Below are 16,446 nucleotides of genomic sequence, written 5' to 3' on the forward strand. Positions count from 1 at the left end.
GGTTTGAGAAGTGGGTTCGAAGGATTTCGAGGCGCTTTTTCTTCTTGAAGACGCGAGAACAACCTTGAATATTCTCTCACTCAGTTTTGACATTCAAGCAGAGTACGTTCACTTCCACTAAGTGTTCAGCTGTTAGCTGCATGATGACGACGCGAAGTCGCGTGACGCGCTACATTTCGCCTATGCATCCTCTTTGTAGCGTGCAGATGCCGACAACCTGCACGCCGGTGAAGCTGATCTCACCGCTGTTGCGACCTGATGGGCGGCGCTGCCTGTGTCGAGATGCATGCGCTGGCACATGACGAATTGTAGCCGCCAAGCGCGTCCGCCGACTACAGACGAGTAGCTTGCGAGCTGAACAAGCTGACAAGCTTTCCCATCGCAGTACCTCATCGTCCCAATGGCTGAGGGCGAGCGCGCTGGTGGAGTGCAGAGCGATCTGGAGAAGGAATTGACGTGCTCGGTAAGTCGAGGTTCATGTTTCGGAGGTGTGCGGAGGGGCAAGGCGAGGCGGTCTGAGAACGCCGCGACTACGGTGATGAGCCAGAGGTGTTGCGGGTAGCTGCGCAAGAGGTGATTAGCTGCCTAGGTGAGGCACATGGAAAACGGTAGCTGGGTCGTTCCTTCTGTTTCGGTCCGGCGCGCAACTGGGATATTCCTGCTAACCATCGCGACCTCAGATTTGTACGGATCTTCTCTTCCAACCGCTTACCCTCCTCGACTGCCTGCACACCTTCTGCGGCGCGTGTCTGAAAGAATGGTTCGCCTTCCAGGCTTCGGCTGCAACCTCGATACATCCGTATACATGCCCATCATGTCGCGCCTCGGTGCGCACGACGCAGCCCAACGCCATGTCCACCTCGCTCCTCGACATATTCCTCAAAGGGAATCCAGGGAGAGGGAAAACCGAGGAGGAAAAACAGGCTGATCGAGAGAGGTACAAGCCTGGAGATGTTGTGCTGCCAAAGCTCAGGCGGCGGGGAGAGCGCGATGATGATGAGCGCAGGATGCTGGAAGATGTACAGGCGCAGAGTCTGAGAGACGTGGGCATACCAAACGGGAGCAGCAGAAGTCTGGAGTTGCCTAGGGAGCGAAGGAGGAGGGAAAGGAGCCGTGAAGGGAGCAGGGAGTCACGGAGGAGTCGCGATGAAAGGCAACCAACGAGTCGTAATGCACCAGGAGCCTCGCCGGAAAGGGCTGTCATTCCTTCCAGGGTCATCGAGCACCAGTCGAGCCTACGTTCTCTACTCAGTGCGTCAGACCTCGACTCGATTGACGTTGACGAAGACCTTGTGCGTCAAGTCCTGGAGGAGCTGATGGCTGAGGGCGTCGACCTGAACGACATAGGCACTGCCCAAGAAGAAGAGATCACAGAGAGGATCGCCGAAGCTGTGCGCAGACGTCAGGCAGACAGGCAGGCAGAACGTCATCGAGAAAGGCGGGAAAGAAGAGAAAGACTAGCAAGAGAAGGATTGACCAGTTCATCTTCATCATCGTTACCTCCGCCAATTCGCAGCCCTCTTACGCGTGACGAGGAGGCCTCACACAGGAGGGGTCTGGTACGAACAGGGAGTGGAACATCGACTCCTCTGAACGTCCCGGGGCCTCCCATCTCTCGACCGGGTCTCATTGATGCTGCAAACCGTGGTGGTCGACTGCACCACCAACGATCCTCGAGTCTGGGGAGTTCGCGATCAACGAGACGATTGGAACGCCCGCCAACTCTCTCCACCACCTCGGCTAGACACAGCGATCCTGATCTGGAACGGCCATCACCCATTCGTCGTCAGTCTGATAATCAACAAAGAAGCGCACTCGACGCGCGACAACATTTTCGCAACAGTATCCAGACTGTCATGGCGTCTTCTGTACCCAACTCGCCACGCAACTCTCACTTTGAGATACCGAATAGTAGCCCGACTAGTTCTTTGGCTGTGGTAAACTCTCCATTACTCTCGCCTTCGGCCACTTCTACGGTCATACCCTCTCAACCCCAGACGCTGCGTCGTACTACTGAACCAAGTGGAACGAGACGACCTCGATCTTTCGCCAATGGAACACCTCCTCTGGCATCGCCACCTACTTTTTCTCGCGCTACAACAGATCCAGCCGCCAACGAAATTCATCCAAGGCAGTCTGCTGGATCCGTACATATGCCTCCTGTTTTGTACACAGAACCGCGGATATCGTGCAATTCATGCGGCAAAGATCATATCGAGCACGAGCTTCATTACAATTGCTCACGATGCGATGATGGTAACTACAATATCTGCCTACGATGTTATCGTCTCCGCAAAGGATGCAAGTATTGGTTTGGTTTCGGGTGGAACGCGTGGCAAACCTACGAGCAGAGGACTCCAGCTGGCGGTTACCCTCCAAACCACGAGCATCCCCATATTCTTATCGGACATCGGTATCGAAGACCCCTGGTGGAGTTGAGTCAATCCACAAATCCATCGCGAGACCTCATGAGCGAAGAAGACCCCAAGAACAGACTAGAGGCAGGCGTCTTCTGCGACATGTGCAAAGCTTACGCCAACGCCTGCTACTGGAAGTGTGACTATTGCAACGAAGGCGACTGGGGCTTCTGCAACAGCTGTGTGAATCAAGGCCGACACTGCACACATCCCCTTCTTCCCATAGCTCACCAGGTACCTCAGCAAAAGCCAGATGTCACAGCATCTGCACCTTCGACACCTGGTCTCGCGTCACCAGACCGCGCCATGGAACCCACATCACCCCCCGTGACACCCCAATCTGCATCTCTTGTTCGCGGACCCGACCACATCACAATAGCCAACTCTATCTTCCGACCTCTCACATTCACGACTCTTTGCAACGTGTGCAGATACCCCATCCCGCCCTCCCACACACGATACCATTGTCTGCAATGCAACACAGGCGACTACGACATGTGCACAGGCTGCTACCACAAACTCGTCCTGTCATCTCGCATCTCGAAAGAAGACGGTATGAACGGGTGGCGCAAGTGCTTGCGCGGGCACCGTATGGTGATTGTCGGCTTCGAAGACCGCGACGGCGGGCAGAGACGCGTAGTCGTACGTGATCTTGTTGGCGGATGGGCGCTCAAAGACGGCGATTCCAGTGCTGGGAATATGCAACGTTTGCCGCCAGACGGGGGTGAGGGGTTGAAGGTCAGGGCCAGATGGGGATATTGGCCTGACGAGGGAGTTGAGGACGAATTGGCGTTTCCGAAGTTTGCGGAGATCAGGGAGGCCGCGGATGTCAATGGGGATTGGTTCTGGGGCGTGTATTGCGGGGCGAAAGGATTGTTCCCTGCCAACTATGTGGTGCCTGCTTGAGCACGCGGATGTGTTGGAGGCTTTTGAGACTCATAAGAGATATGGACTGCGCTGGTTTGTGGGATGTATATGTGGTGCTTTGGCACGATAATTTCTGGGCTGCAGCCAACTTCTCGCAAGATGTGTAAGCAGGATATATACATGGACGATAAGCGACGAGGAATATGATAAACCCCATCTACCGCACTGATCAACCTTTTTGTGACAGCTCAAACGATGGCCCGTGTCTCCATCCCAACATCAGCTATATATAGGGCCTTTCGTACGATTCCCTGCATCTTTCCACATCTACTCAAAACAGCGCTTCGTTTCTCAAAACTTTACATTCTCATATCTATGGCTCTGCAGAAAACTCAAAACAGACATAATCTGACCACATGATTTTTTCCTAGCACCCCTCCATAGCCAAGTCACCGGACCTCCTTCTCCTGTCCACCAAAAACCTCTTTTCTCCGTCGAAACAAAGTGCAAATTTCGCTATGCCTCTGCGGTGGTCTTCAAAATCCCGACGACATGAACTATGGGTCCTGCTTCGAAGTAACTAAAACTACACAAAGCCTGTTGATGGCTGTCTCTATCGTAGTCGAAACACCTAAAACGAGGCCGGGAAACTTTTCATGTGGTGCCTGAATCCAAAGACTGGTAGAAAATGGTCCGCTGCGCGTCTGGCTCCTAATAGCACTCACTCTTGTGCATCTTGACTGGCATTTTACTTCGAAAACAAGCAATTGCAGCAGCATGGAGATTCTCCAGTCAGTACTCATATGAGTATGTGGATGCTTCCGCCTTTTGCTCCTTACAGAGTTTGCACTCGTATATCCAAACCACCTCTCTGTCCATTTCAAAGATCGTTGCTAGAGAGGCATATGTTCCTCAAAATCAAGATAGTGTACGTCTTTCCCTGTTCTGTCGAAACCGTTACAGTCAAAGAACATGTGAGTCTTTGAGGAGCGTGTTCAGACAATAAATAAGCGAGTCAGTGCTGCTATGGGAGATCTAAACCTCCGCTGCAATCTTCACATGCTCTTTTGCCTTGGACCCTTTAATCTATGTCGACACCGAGATTGGAAACCCGGATTTGGAATACAAGCCGTGGCCCAATATGCGCGCTTCTTTTCGGTCTTTGCGATGATACGTTCCTTTTCTTGCTTCAAAACTTGTCGGAACCTACACATGTCTTCATAGAGACATGGGGATTTCCATTAAAAATACAGTAAAACTCGCATGAAGATTTGTAGTTTGAGGGTACAGAGTTCGACTACCTGGCTTGTTTCTGATACTCAAGTTCTGTTACTTTGGTCTAAACGACTCAAGTGCGGAGACTTGTCATAGACCAAAGGTTTATCCTAGTTGCGTGGCTTCCATATCTCACGTGCTTTGTATCGGCCTATGCCAACCACATGTATGAGATCAGCATTTAGCCTGCAAGGCCGCAAAATATTGTTCCTACTCAGCACTGTTCAAAAGCTACAAAAGAATGCATATGAAAGGTCCCTTCCCCTCTCTCCGTTCAATCACTCCAACACTCCTCTTCTTCTCTAAGCATTCCAAACCCATCTCGAGGAAATTCCATGTTTGAGAGTACCTAGAATTGGCAACAGAGTCAGGATGACCGAGACGTGCTTGGGTATATCAATTTCCCGTATTCTTATGTTAAAAGCCTGTCGAAAAGACAAAATGAGTTGAGAAGATAAGGGGCTGGGTCATATTTATTTTGGAACTCACGAAAACTGCACCTCATCTTTCTTTGTGGAACGAAAATGAAACTTAGCGCCAATACATGACTTCTGTGGAGCAGAACCTCGAGATTGCCAAATGATGAGAGAGCATGGTGCAGATAGTACAAAAATCTTACATCTCAGCCCTACGAATCATCTAAAGCACTTCCGACAAGCACATGAGAGAAGATTGGCTTTGCGTAAAAGACACAATGCAACCATTCATGCGTTGACGACGCCTTGATGTAACATGTCAACGCCAATGGTTTATTTCAAAAATGTAGGGCCGCAGTTCTATGTGTCTCCTCGCTTCTGTCAGATATGAGAAAAGAGCTTCGTGTCTGGGTGGACAAATCGATCTATTCCACAACGACTCTCTGCATCTATTCCCGTCCATTTACGCGGGTCAGAAAAAAGAGATTCAGTGCTACCTTTCCTCCAGAGATTGTTTTGGAATGTCTTCCTTTGTCTCAAGAACAGAGATCCGAGAAGAAACCGAAATGTCCGCAAAGGACTGGAACTGTGCACGAGCAGAACTTGGAGTTGAAGTTTCGTCTCAAAAACAGCATGTGTTATCTGATGAGGCACTGAGACGTTACATGACTCTCGCTACAGTGGTGTTGGTGGTGATCGTCATTGCTATCGAAACCATGAATCAATCACCGCGATCCGTTATCAGCACCCTAGCTATAGACCCCCTCTCGAAAGATTTGCTATGCACTTGGTATCTCCTAAGCTATTCAACAAAATATTTGGGTTGCCGAGTCTCAGCCTTTGTACACCGATAGCTTATGATGCTATCTTGATGACAGCTCGCCCAATAAGCTTCCCAGAATCCATATCCTTGCAGAACTTGTCGATATCCTCAAGTCCACCATGGGTGAGAATTGGATGTACAAGGCCTCGTGCCGTGAAGTCGAGACACTATATCACTCTGTCAGTGACACCCCATGAGCGCGAAACATCCAAACTTACCTCCTCAGCCTCCTTCAATGTTCCGACTACACTGCCCACAACATTCAACCGCTTCATGGCCATAGTGATCGGATGCGCGCCCGCAACGATAGTCATATCATTCGGCAGTCCCACGCACACCATCGTGCCGTTCGGCCTGAGCAGATGCGGCGCCTGTTCATACCCCGCTCGTGCAGCTGAGAATACAATGACGCCATGCGTACCATATGTTGTGATTTTCATAACCTCTGCTTGAATGTCGGCTGTGGTGGTGAAGTCAATGAATTTCTCTGCGCCGAGGGAGAGGCAGAGATCGCGTTTTGCGTCCCCACCGTCAATGGCAATTACACGCATCCCCATAGCGCGCGCGTATTGCACACCGAAGTGTCCAAGACCTATATGTATTAGGATCTCCACGAGGATAGGGAATCGCAGTGCTGTGCTTACCACCTCCAGCGCCCGGGATCACGATCCATTGTCCTGGCTGAACTTTGCTCCTCTTGCATGCAACATAGGCTGTAAGACCACCGCACATGATCGGACCAGCCTCCTCGTCTTTGACGCCGTCTGGTAGGCGCGTCGCGTAGTGTGCATCTGTCACAGCATATTCTTGGAACGTGCCTTGAATCGTCAAACCGGAGTTAATTTGCTTAGGGCAGTGACATTCGTCTGACCCATTAGTACAGAATTCACATCTCCGGCAGATAGACGCTATCCACTTGATTCCCGCACGATTGCCTATCTGCCAGAGGTCTTGCACGTTGCTTCCGACAGCTAAGATGGTCAGTCTGAATTCTTTAGAATATTTGAGGCTTCGTCGAGATTCAGGAGATCTGTTCGTACCTACGACTACGCCTGCGCCTTCATGGCCAGCGATACCCTCTGTCTGAGGGGCCATACCAAACCCACTACCCCATTCATCTTTCAGAAGAGATTTGTCCGAGGCACAGAGTCCGCTGTAGTTGATCTTGACCAGAATCTGATCGGGACCTGGTTGTGGCACGGGGATCTCCTTGACGACGATGGTTGAGGTGTCGCCAGAGCCTTGCTTGATAGCGGCCTTCTGAGTTTTGGGAAGCTCCATGATTGAGTATAGATGAAATTGGTTGGTGTGCACTGTTCAACGATATAATATGAGTCGAGCAATGGGGCGGAGACCAGGAGAGGCATTTGTCCTTGTTATATATAGAGAGCTTACTGTACCAACGCCTTGCGCTTACTGCGCCAACGCCCTGTGCCGCATGTGCGGGGTCGCTAGCAACTTTTAGTCTCATAGTACATGCCGAGCCTCAAGACCGATGTAACTCTCCCTTGAGGTTATCATCGAGTCATTGTTAGAGACAGAGCCTGCAATCATGCGTAGCTCTGAAAGAGATACATTGAGTAACTTCGACGCTTCGTGAGTGATATAAGATGATTATGGAATGTCAAAGTAAACAACAAACAAACGTTTATCCTGCCACATGCCAAGATTGCCTCAACGTACCCCTTCTGGCGTGATAGACACCTCAACCGCATATGGAGGAAGCCTCGCCAAATCGCCCTTGTCCCGCGGTCCACAACATCGAAGAGGTCTTTATCAAGTAGATCCTCCATCAGACGACATAACAGGTGATCTCGTGTGATGGAAAGTCGCGTTTGTATGTCGGGACGGATTGGCCCGAATCGTGTTGAGGGGTCGCGTAGCCGCCGACAACGTGGGGTGGTGGGGCAAAGGTGCGAGACTAAGCTAGCTCAGAAAGCAATTGTGGAGACATGCGTTGTACTAAGATATACAGTCGAAGTTGTAACGGCTGATCACTTTGGGCATCATTAGATGAGTGATCTGCTCACTCACTGTAACCCATCTCTTATAAGGGTGATCGCTCATGACTCGCTGTTTCTGACGAGCGTATATGGACAGCAAGCACTTCGTCTCAAACTTTTCCCGAATTGCCATTGGGCTTGAGTTTTCTCGTTTTGGCTGACAAGGGGTTGAACCTCAGCTCTGACTATTCCAATCGTACAAGTGTTCTTTCAAGCATATGCCGAAAACTGTACGCCGACCTATGCATATTTCTATGGTGTTTCCAGACGCCGCGCTCAGATGAGTTACTCGTCCAGCTCACCACGCGGTGATATCGTCAACCTCGGCCTCACCAAACGTACTTGTTTTGGTAGCGGTCATTCCAGAATCTTTCGTAATAGTGTCAGGGTTTGGGCTGCTATTCATAATATCCGGAAGAGTGTCTTTCAAGAAACCTAGCAAATGTGTGTTGACTTGCTCAAATTCGAGCAAGAATGCATCATGACCGTCTGGCGAGTCTATGGTTTTCAGCGTGGCGTTAGGAATATGCGCTGCAAGCTCTTGTTGCTCAGCAAAGGTGAACAGCCCGTCGGATTGTATGCCAAGAACAAGCGTCGGTTGCTCAATCACTGATAACGCGTAATGGAGAGCCGAGACAGGATCCAAAGTCTCCGGGGTTTCGCCTTCAGGGTAGCGATGTCGGGAGACATCATGGGTATCCAGCTTTCGCGTAATCGCGATATAGCAATTGGCGTCGAATCGTTTGATGAACTTCTCTCCCTGGTAGCGCAAGTACGACTGTGCAGAAAAGTAATGTGGCGCATGGAGTTTTGCCGACCCACCGTTTAGGGTCTTAGGTCCAGCTAGTGGTGGCGCGGAAGGGGTTGACGCATCATGAAACTCAAGATCGGCCTGCGCTGCCGCCGAAGTGGCTAACATTGTGCTACTACTCGTTCGTGAGGCTAGACGCGGTGACCCAGCATTCTTGTGACCGTGATTGTGGATCGCCCAGTGCTCATTTGATGGTGTCATCGGTCGCGAAACGGTGTTTATGTTCTGTTTTCTGGATAGATCAGGAGTATTGCGCCCAAATCGTGACTCGAACGAGTCGCGACTTCTGTATGTCAGAAGGGCAGACATGCGTGCAGCCCCTAGACCAGTCGAAGGAGGATCATCAAACATGTAGTAGCCATCGTCGTACTTTGGGTCGCAGTAGATGCTCTGTCGTTGAGCCTCTCCCCAGCTGATACCCCAAGCACTGTAACGGGCAGAAGTAGCGATTGGAATAATGCACTTGACATAGTCCTTTCCGAAGTAAGCAAACTCTAAGACAAGCATGCCGCCCATGGAGCCTCCGATGACCGCAGCGATCTGCTTCACGCCGAGATCATCTAGAATGAGTTTGAAGATGCTGCGTCTGTCAGCGCTATGTATGCACGGCCAGGAAAGTTTTCTCAACTCACTTGACATCATCCCTGACTGTTGTCAACGGGAATTCGGGTCCGTACAGTCCTAGTGAGGCGTCTCCGTCTTTTGCTGTGACCGGACTCGCACTACCGTATGGGCTGCCTAAACTGTTGATGCATACCACGAAAAATCTCGAGATATCGAATGCCTTTCCGGATCCTCCTAGCAGTGGACCCCACCAATCGCCCACATCAGCGCTTCCCGTAAGCGCATGACATATCAACATGGCATTATCGCGCCTAGGGCCAAGGGTGCCATACGTCTTGTACGCGACGGGAACATTGTACAATGTGACACCGGATTCGAGTGCGACTTCTGGTATCGTGGCGATGGTCTGGTCGGGTATGAACTTTGCGTATGGGTTCTCTGGCTGCGAGGAAACTGTCTCTATGCAAGTGTCAGCGTACTGGAAGCTCGAATAGAAGTTTCAGCGTGTTATAGTATGACCAGTTTCCTAGGTATACGGACAAGATATGTCATCGATGCGACGTGTGCCAGGTTTGCGACAGGATAGTAGCTATGGCATAAATTGCTTGCCAATACCAAGTTTGGCAAAAATATGTTTGCGACTACGGAAATAAATTTGGCAGACTTACTGTATTTGCTCTGGGGAGCAGTGTTAAGAGGTTCTGTGGCGGCCATCGCGCAAGTCTCATGTATTTGGGAGCGAAGAACTGCAACGCTTGCTTTGTATATGGTGGGGTCTCTTCATCATCTCGCGGAGAGTCATCTTCTGCGTGTTGATTCACTCAGCGTTGACGCTAAGAAAGGGTCCAATTGGGTCTTGGCGATGACGTGCTCCAATGAAGCTCCGAACTGCCGGCGCGACTCCCCACCCGTTCACGTGCCTGCTATCCTCCTCATCACTGTCACTGGGGAACTTCGTTTACAGAACCCTTGCCAACATTCGTGAGATCAGTACTTAGTGGAACCTTTTTGACTCGGTTTCTCAGCTTCTGCTTATGAGCTCCTTACTAACAACAAGGCTCCGGGAGTCACACAATGTTACCTTGAACAGACATCAGATATCGCGAGCGCAATATTTCTCACGGGTCGTGTTAGTTGAGATATGGAGCTTTCGACAATCGATTGAGATCCCGCTTACTTTTATCAGACCTCACTACATCACACGGTCGAAAGAACTTCTTTGTCGACTCTTAGATGTGAGTGAAATACCTTACTAACGGATGTCTTGTCAGCACGATATACAAACAAAATCAAACTTCCGAAACAAACAATACTTCTCGAGTAAGCCAGCTTATGGTCTGTTTTTTCGTCTCATCCATTCACGTTGCTATGCATTTTTAGAGGATAGAGAGAAGTTAGGGTTCACACAGATGGCCAACATATCAAGACTACTCGGGCGATTGCGATCACGGTCATGAACATTAAGCTATAATTGCCCAACAGACAGGACACCCGGTTTAGCAGGCCCCTTGCGGGATCAATGGTGTCGCACAGCTCCGCTAAAGACATGCTCACAATACACGCGTAAATGTTATCTTCACCAGTACTTAGAGACAGATAACATGCACACTTCTCTCCGCATAGAACAGATGGATATATCTTCCAAAGTGGAACAATGTGGCTCAGGCCTAGGCGATTTTACACCAAAACGCGAACAATTTGTTTTCGTCAAGGAAGAGGTGCGAGTTTCGACTAAAGGTCGACTAGGTACTCCTCATAGCAGCGAGCTACGGCCAGAAGGGGATTTTGATACGCAACTATATACGAAGGGGTTAGGTATAGGTCTAGAACTCAGGTCGAAAAAATGTTGTCTAGAGTTTTCGAGAAGGACGCGATCTAGGTGCTCATAAACAAGGTATCTAGGTATTTCTACAATATTACGATACTCATAATCTATGTCTATTGATATAGAGTTGGATACACGATTAGTGTATTCGTGATCACTATGCTTGCGGCTGTTATACACCTACGTCTTTGGGAGCATAAGTCGTAGGTTGTTTGTGACGAAGTTCGACAAGACGACGCGACTTGCCCGGCGCTAGAGAGCCAAATATGGTTAACGTGTGGCACGAGCTCTATCATGGAAGGAACTCGGGGAACCTCTCAAACGCCATCAGAATTCATCGAAAAATGCAATGCGAAGGGTAGTAGTGACAGGACTAGGACTGGTAACGCCGTTGGGAATAGGTCTCGCAGCTCCAATGTCCATCTTTGGCTCCGTCGCTAACAGCTACAGGTGTTCGCCGAACATGGAAACGTCTTATTGACAGTGACTGCGGTGTCGTATCCATCAAAGATAGGAGCCCTCAATTTGCGGCCTTACCAAGTCAAGTCGCTGCTTTGGTACCTGAGGGTGCGAAAGATGATGGACTGTGGAATCCTAAAGAGTATTTGAGTCCTTCTGTGAGTTTTTGCGCAACAGAATCGTAGCACGAAATTGATAATTGCCCAGGACGAACGCCGAATGGCTCGATTCGCTCAGTATGCGATGATAGCATCTGAAGAAGCTCTTCACGACTCGGGATGGCGGCCAACGAGAGAAGAAGATCTCGAGGCGACAGTATGAAAAAGTCATAGACCAGTATCCGCCCTACTAACTTCTTAACAGGGCGTGTACATAGGTTCTGGCATTGGCAGTCTGGATGATGTGTACGACACTACTGTAGCATACGAGAAAGGAGTAAGCCAATATACCGCTTTGGATACTTTGTCTAAGATTACCAGGGCTACAGAAAGGTATCTCCTCTATTCGTCCCACGTCTGTTGATCAATCTCGCCGCAGGTCATATATCTATGCGGTATGGTTTCAAGGTATTTGATCGAAGAACTGCAATATGTCAAGTCCTGAGGTTAAGCTTTCCAGGGCCCAAATCATGCAGCTACAACAGCTTGTACGACAGGTGCTCACAGTATTGGCGACGCATCTCGCCTGATTCAGTTTGGTGATGCAGATGTCATAGTTGCGGGAGGTGCAGAGTCATGCATTCACCCGCTTGCTATCTCAGGATTTGCAAGGGCAAGAAGCTTGGCGACGGAATGGAACGATCGCCCTGCTGAAGCAAGTCGACCATTCGACAGCAAGAGAGACGGCTTCGTCATCGGAGAAGGTGCTGGCGTAGTTGTGTTAGAGGTAAGTAAGACTGTGGAAGAAGATGTGTTTTACTAATGATAACAGGAATATGAACATGCAAAGAAACGAGGTGCAAAGATCTACGCAGAGGTTGCAGGTTACGGTCTTTCCAGCGACGCCTATCATATGACAGCTCCTCGAGAGGATGGTCAAGGACCGCGACTTGCGATGAAGCATGCACTCCGCCATGCGGGTCTCAAGCCCAGTGCCATTGACTATATAAATGCCCACGCTACAAGCACACCGCTTGGCGATGCTGCTGAAAACAGAGCCATAAAGGATCTTTTACTCGGTGAAGAAGGAAAGAGCAAAGCATCAGAGATCAATGTTAGTAGCACCAAGGGTGCAATAGGGCACCTTCTAGGTGCTTCAGGAAGCGTTGAAGCGATATTCTCAATCTTGGGTATGCATCATGTAAGTAAAAACTCGGGGCAGTCATGATGATCAGTGTTGACGTTTACAGAACACCTTACCACCGACACTCAACCTCTGTAGCCCGGGGGACCCACCAAAAGATTTCAATTGCAATTATGTAGCGAATGTCGCTCAGCAGCGAGATATTAATGTTGCGTTATCAAATAGTTTCGGTTTCGGGGGCACCAATGCATCGCTTTGCTTTCGCAAAGTGTGAAAAATTACCAAAGTTGACTGATGAACTTGGACAACCAATTTCATCTGAACATCGACTTATAAATGATCACCATATGACATGGTAGCTCGCTGTTTTTGGAGTACATGACGCCAAGCTGACTCCGGTGTTCCCCGCCAAAGCCGTCTGCCCCGCTCAAGATCCCACGGTACCTGCACGTCAGGACTTCCTCATCAGGATTCTATGTCGCGACCTTCCTTTACTTCTGAACTTCAGGGTTCTATCGGTATTTCTCTTTTCTCTCCCCTTCCGTTTTCCCACCACCTTTCAGTCGGACTATCACGAAATGGCAAACTCACGACCTTCATCCATGAGAGACGATAACCTCCCCGAGAACGAACACTCGTTTTTCTGCGGCATTTCGAAAAAGGCTTCCAAGTACCATTCAGGCATTCCTTATCTGAAGAAACTTCCGTTCTCAGTCATCGCTATTATCGTCACCCTCATAGTCGTTAATCTGCTAGTGTGGGCCGGAGTCGGCATCATTCTGGTACAACTCCTAGCTAATATTAAGAGTCTCGTTCGACCTGAGAATACCTGCTAACATCAATTTGCAGCACTGGCACACGCCTCTAGTTTCGACTGCTGTTCTATCCTACACACTCGGCCTCCGCCATGCTTTGGACGCAGACCACATTTCCGCCATCGACCTGATGACTCGGCGCCTGATCGCGGCAGGCCAGCGTCCAGTCACAGTTGGAATGTTTTTCTCTCTCGGCCACTCCACCATTGTCATCATCACTTCGTTGGTAGTCGCAGGTACCGCGGCAGCTGTATCATCCAAATTCGACGGCTTTGAGCGCATTGGTGGTATCGTTGGAACATCTGTCTCCGCTACGTTCCTTCTCTTACTGGGAATCATGAACATCTACATTTTGTACAAACTCATTGTGCAAATGAAGAAAATGATTGCGAGCGACCCCGGAAGCGAGCATGAAGAGTTCAAAATTCAAGGCGGTGGATGCCTCTTTCCCCTGCTGCAAAAGCTTTTTAAACTCATCGATCGACCCTGGAAGATGTATCCTCTGGGAGTTCTCTTCGGCCTCGGCTTTGATACTAGTTCAGAAATTGCGATTCTTGGTATCTCATCAATCCAAGCGACGAAGGGTACATCTATCTGGCTTATTCTCATATTCCCACTGCTGTTCACGGCGGGCATGTGCTTGCTGGATACAACAGATGGTGCGCTGATGATGACCCTTTATACAAGTACACAGCTGGCGAGGGATCCAATTGCGATTTGCTACTACAGCATCGTGTTGACTATCATCACGGTCATTGTTGCAACGATCATTGGAACAGTGCAATTCCTCAATCTCATACTGAACGTGGCCGAGCCGGATGGTAGGTTTTGGGATGGAGTTGAGAGGCTGGGAGCCAGCTGGGACATTGTTGGTGTGTTTATTCATTTTGATGTATCATCGCTCACTATGCTGACACTCTGCAGGTGGTGCAATCTGCGGCTGCTTTGTTGTCTTCGGTGGCCTCAGCGTTCTGTTATACAAGCCATGGAGACGTCGTGTTGATAAGAAGAGAGTCCACAATGCGCACTTCGAGCCACTATCGCAAAGACCATCGACTCCCACAGCTATTGACGAAGAGCAGCAAGGTATTTTTGCGACAAGCAAAAACGGGCTAAAAGAGGTGGACGTTAGTGTGGAGTCTGCTGAAGCCATCGATGCGGCAGGGCCGGCACGCCGCTAAGAACGTCCCCTCGCAACTTGTCGATGTTTATTGAACTAGCCCATGCTACAAGAAAGAGATGTTAGCCGGTGATACGTCCAATGATTACGAATTTTCTCAAAGGTTGAACAAGTCACAGGCTGCAGGGCACTCCCAGTTTGGCAGGCAACTGTAACCGAATCACAGCAAGAAGCGGGAATAATAGGCTATGGGTTACACAGGTACAGTACCTAACCTTAAATTCACATATCTTAAAGCTAACATGCAATGGAGCGATCAAACTCCAACGCTGGTTGACTCCATACTGAATGTAGCCCCACTGAACTGTTCTTGCTGACTCCGTAGTTTCCAAGATGTCCCATCTAGCCCAATTTCAAAACCGTCTTGTGTCGATATACCCAGTTTCTTTTCTACCAGCGCTTGGTCGCAGGAGCTGTTTCTTTTCGGGTTGAGCCACACCCTTTTCCTCATATGTCAATCTCCGCAGCTTGTACGTCAGAGACATGGTCGAACTGGGCACCGATGCCCTTCACGTCTTGCTCTTTCGCAGCAGAAGATTGAGTCGGCACTGTGGGGGCGAAAGCCGTGCTAGGTCGATGGGGAGCGGTATCGTTGTTTGTGGAGCCAGCGTAGGTTGCTTCGGCGCTGGGTCGGAGGTTAGCACTACCGAGCATCTTTCGTTGACTGGAGGGCGATTGAGCTTACGATGGGACATCATGATTATGCTCTACGATGTCATCCTGGGAGAAGTCCTCATATTGGATGACGATGTAGATGACAAGGATAAGCCTGCTGGTGGAAGGGTTGGTGGACATAGCCGGAGTGGTTGTTAAATGCTACTGGGTTCTGTGTATTTAGGTAGGGGAGAAAGAACATTGAGACTCGAAGTTTCAGGGAGACCATATGGGCAGACGAATTCTATTAATATATCTTTATCGTAAGGGACTCATGATACTGCTCACGTTTGCTTTCTGTTGCGTCGTTGTTTGTAACCATTATTTGTGCGCACGTCTGCAACGAGATTAGCTGGCAGCCGGGGAAGATGGTTGCATGACTTAGCGTCCTCCCACCGCGCTAACAGACCACCATACTTGATCTTACAGCCGATGATTTAGTGCAGTGGTGCAAGATGGGACATCAGTTGGGGCTAGCACAAGTTTGAGAAGCGTCAAGCAGCAAAAAACGAACATACCAATCCCAAGCCCCCGGATCCCTGCCACGGCCAGTGAGGCGGCATCAGCCATCTAGGCTTGCCAAAGGGATGCTTGTCAACCGGAATGGGCATATACTAACTCACTCTACTGACACCCCCATGTTGAAAAGTATCTCATGACCTACTGTCCACTCTAAACAGGCCTGGAGGAAGTGTTTTGGAAGAGACATCACTCAAGCACGGAAAGCGAGTTATCCCACCGTGCTAGAGATGTATGTCTGCCGGTATCCTTCATACACAGTAGGCGATCGATGCTTATGATCAGGATCCCAAACTAACGGCCAACGTCTAGTTGTAACAGAAAGTCGACAGCCATGGAAAACCCATGCGGTTACCTTTACATGGTTCTTGGACGTTGACCAGTGGGCCCCGTTTCAATGATCTAGATATCAGGGCTCTATCTCGCTCAATGATGCTGCATCGCTGATTATTTCTGGAGGTAGGTCGATCGAGCAATTTACTGATACGTCCGTCTATTTGATCATTGCGTCATGTTCGCCATATGTGTAGCGAGGTAGCAGGTTGTGGAAAACGACATGCAAGGTCAGAGCGAGCT

General features: G+C 49.6%; 6 protein-coding genes across 6 annotated transcripts; 3 read left to right on the top strand and 3 right to left on the bottom strand.

Annotated features, from left to right (window-relative positions):
- Positions 1–388: 388 nt before the first annotated feature.
- On the top strand, positions 389–3,509 carry P153DRAFT_369447 (uncharacterized protein). Its single transcript, XM_033668775.1, has 2 exons — positions 389–589; positions 681–3,509. Exon 2 carries the CDS (start codon positions 852–854, stop codon positions 3,321–3,323), a length of 2,472 nt encoding a protein of 823 aa, XP_033520476.1. The 5' UTR covers positions 389–589; positions 681–851; the 3' UTR covers positions 3,324–3,509.
- Positions 3,510–5,830: 2,321 nt separating this feature from the next.
- Positions 5,831–7,079, bottom strand: P153DRAFT_298511 (alcohol dehydrogenase; the record flags this gene model as incomplete). Its single annotated transcript, XM_033664216.1, has 4 exons — positions 5,831–5,965; positions 6,017–6,390; positions 6,443–6,769; positions 6,839–7,079. 4 exons carry the CDS (start codon positions 7,077–7,079, stop codon positions 5,831–5,833), a joined length of 1,077 nt encoding a protein of 358 aa, XP_033520477.1.
- Positions 7,080–8,099: 1,020 nt separating this feature from the next.
- P153DRAFT_378310 (homoserine O-acetyltransferase) lies at positions 8,100–9,890 on the bottom strand (the record flags this gene model as incomplete). The annotated part of the gene is made up of 3 exons (XM_033669784.1): positions 8,100–9,192; positions 9,245–9,635; positions 9,845–9,890. The coding sequence occupies 3 exons, from the start codon at positions 9,888–9,890 to the stop codon at positions 8,100–8,102; spliced, it is 1,530 nt and encodes a 509-aa protein (XP_033520478.1).
- Positions 9,891–11,317: 1,427 nt separating this feature from the next.
- On the top strand, positions 11,318–13,047 carry P153DRAFT_425290 (3-oxoacyl-synthase-like protein). Its single transcript, XM_033672536.1, has 8 exons — positions 11,318–11,402; positions 11,452–11,618; positions 11,668–11,775; positions 11,824–11,895; positions 11,940–12,026; positions 12,079–12,345; positions 12,391–12,759; positions 12,809–13,047. The coding sequence occupies exons 1-8, from the start codon at positions 11,351–11,353 to the stop codon at positions 12,974–12,976; spliced, it is 1,290 nt and encodes a 429-aa protein (XP_033520479.1). The 5' UTR covers positions 11,318–11,350; the 3' UTR covers positions 12,977–13,047.
- Positions 13,048–13,304: 257 nt separating this feature from the next.
- On the top strand, positions 13,305–14,698 carry P153DRAFT_298678 (NicO-domain-containing protein; the record flags this gene model as incomplete). Its single annotated transcript, XM_033664225.1, has 3 exons — positions 13,305–13,484; positions 13,552–14,389; positions 14,442–14,698. 3 exons carry the CDS (start codon positions 13,305–13,307, stop codon positions 14,696–14,698), a joined length of 1,275 nt encoding a protein of 424 aa, XP_033520480.1.
- Positions 14,699–15,144: 446 nt separating this feature from the next.
- Positions 15,145–15,492, bottom strand: P153DRAFT_388838 (uncharacterized protein; the record flags this gene model as incomplete). The annotated part of the gene is made up of 2 exons (XM_033670789.1): positions 15,145–15,322; positions 15,383–15,492. The coding sequence occupies 2 exons, from the start codon at positions 15,490–15,492 to the stop codon at positions 15,145–15,147; spliced, it is 288 nt and encodes a 95-aa protein (XP_033520481.1).
- Between the last annotated feature and the right edge of the window lie 954 nt (positions 15,493–16,446).

Source organism: Dothidotthia symphoricarpi, assembly GCF_010015815.1.
Source record: "Dothidotthia symphoricarpi CBS 119687 unplaced genomic scaffold P153scaffold_18, whole genome shotgun sequence".
NCBI lineage: Eukaryota > Fungi > Ascomycota > Dothideomycetes > Pleosporales > Dothidotthiaceae > Dothidotthia > Dothidotthia symphoricarpi.

Excerpts from the sequence above, each read along its gene's own strand:
- P153DRAFT_369447 (XM_033668775.1), top strand. The coding sequence starts at position 852 with ATGTCCACCTCGCTCCTCGACATATTCCTCAAAGGGAATCCAGGGAGA.
- P153DRAFT_425290 (XM_033672536.1), top strand. The coding sequence starts at position 11,351 with ATGCGAAGGGTAGTAGTGACAGGACTAGGACTGGTAACGCCGTTGGGA. Across the intron at positions 11,403-11,451 it reads GGTAACGCCGTTGGGAATAG|GTGTTCGCCGAACATGGAAA; the intron begins GTCTCGCAGCTC and ends TAACAGCTACAG. Across the intron at positions 11,896-11,939 it reads CTGTAGCATACGAGAAAGGA|GGCTACAGAAAGGTATCTCC; the intron begins GTAAGCCAATAT and ends TAAGATTACCAG.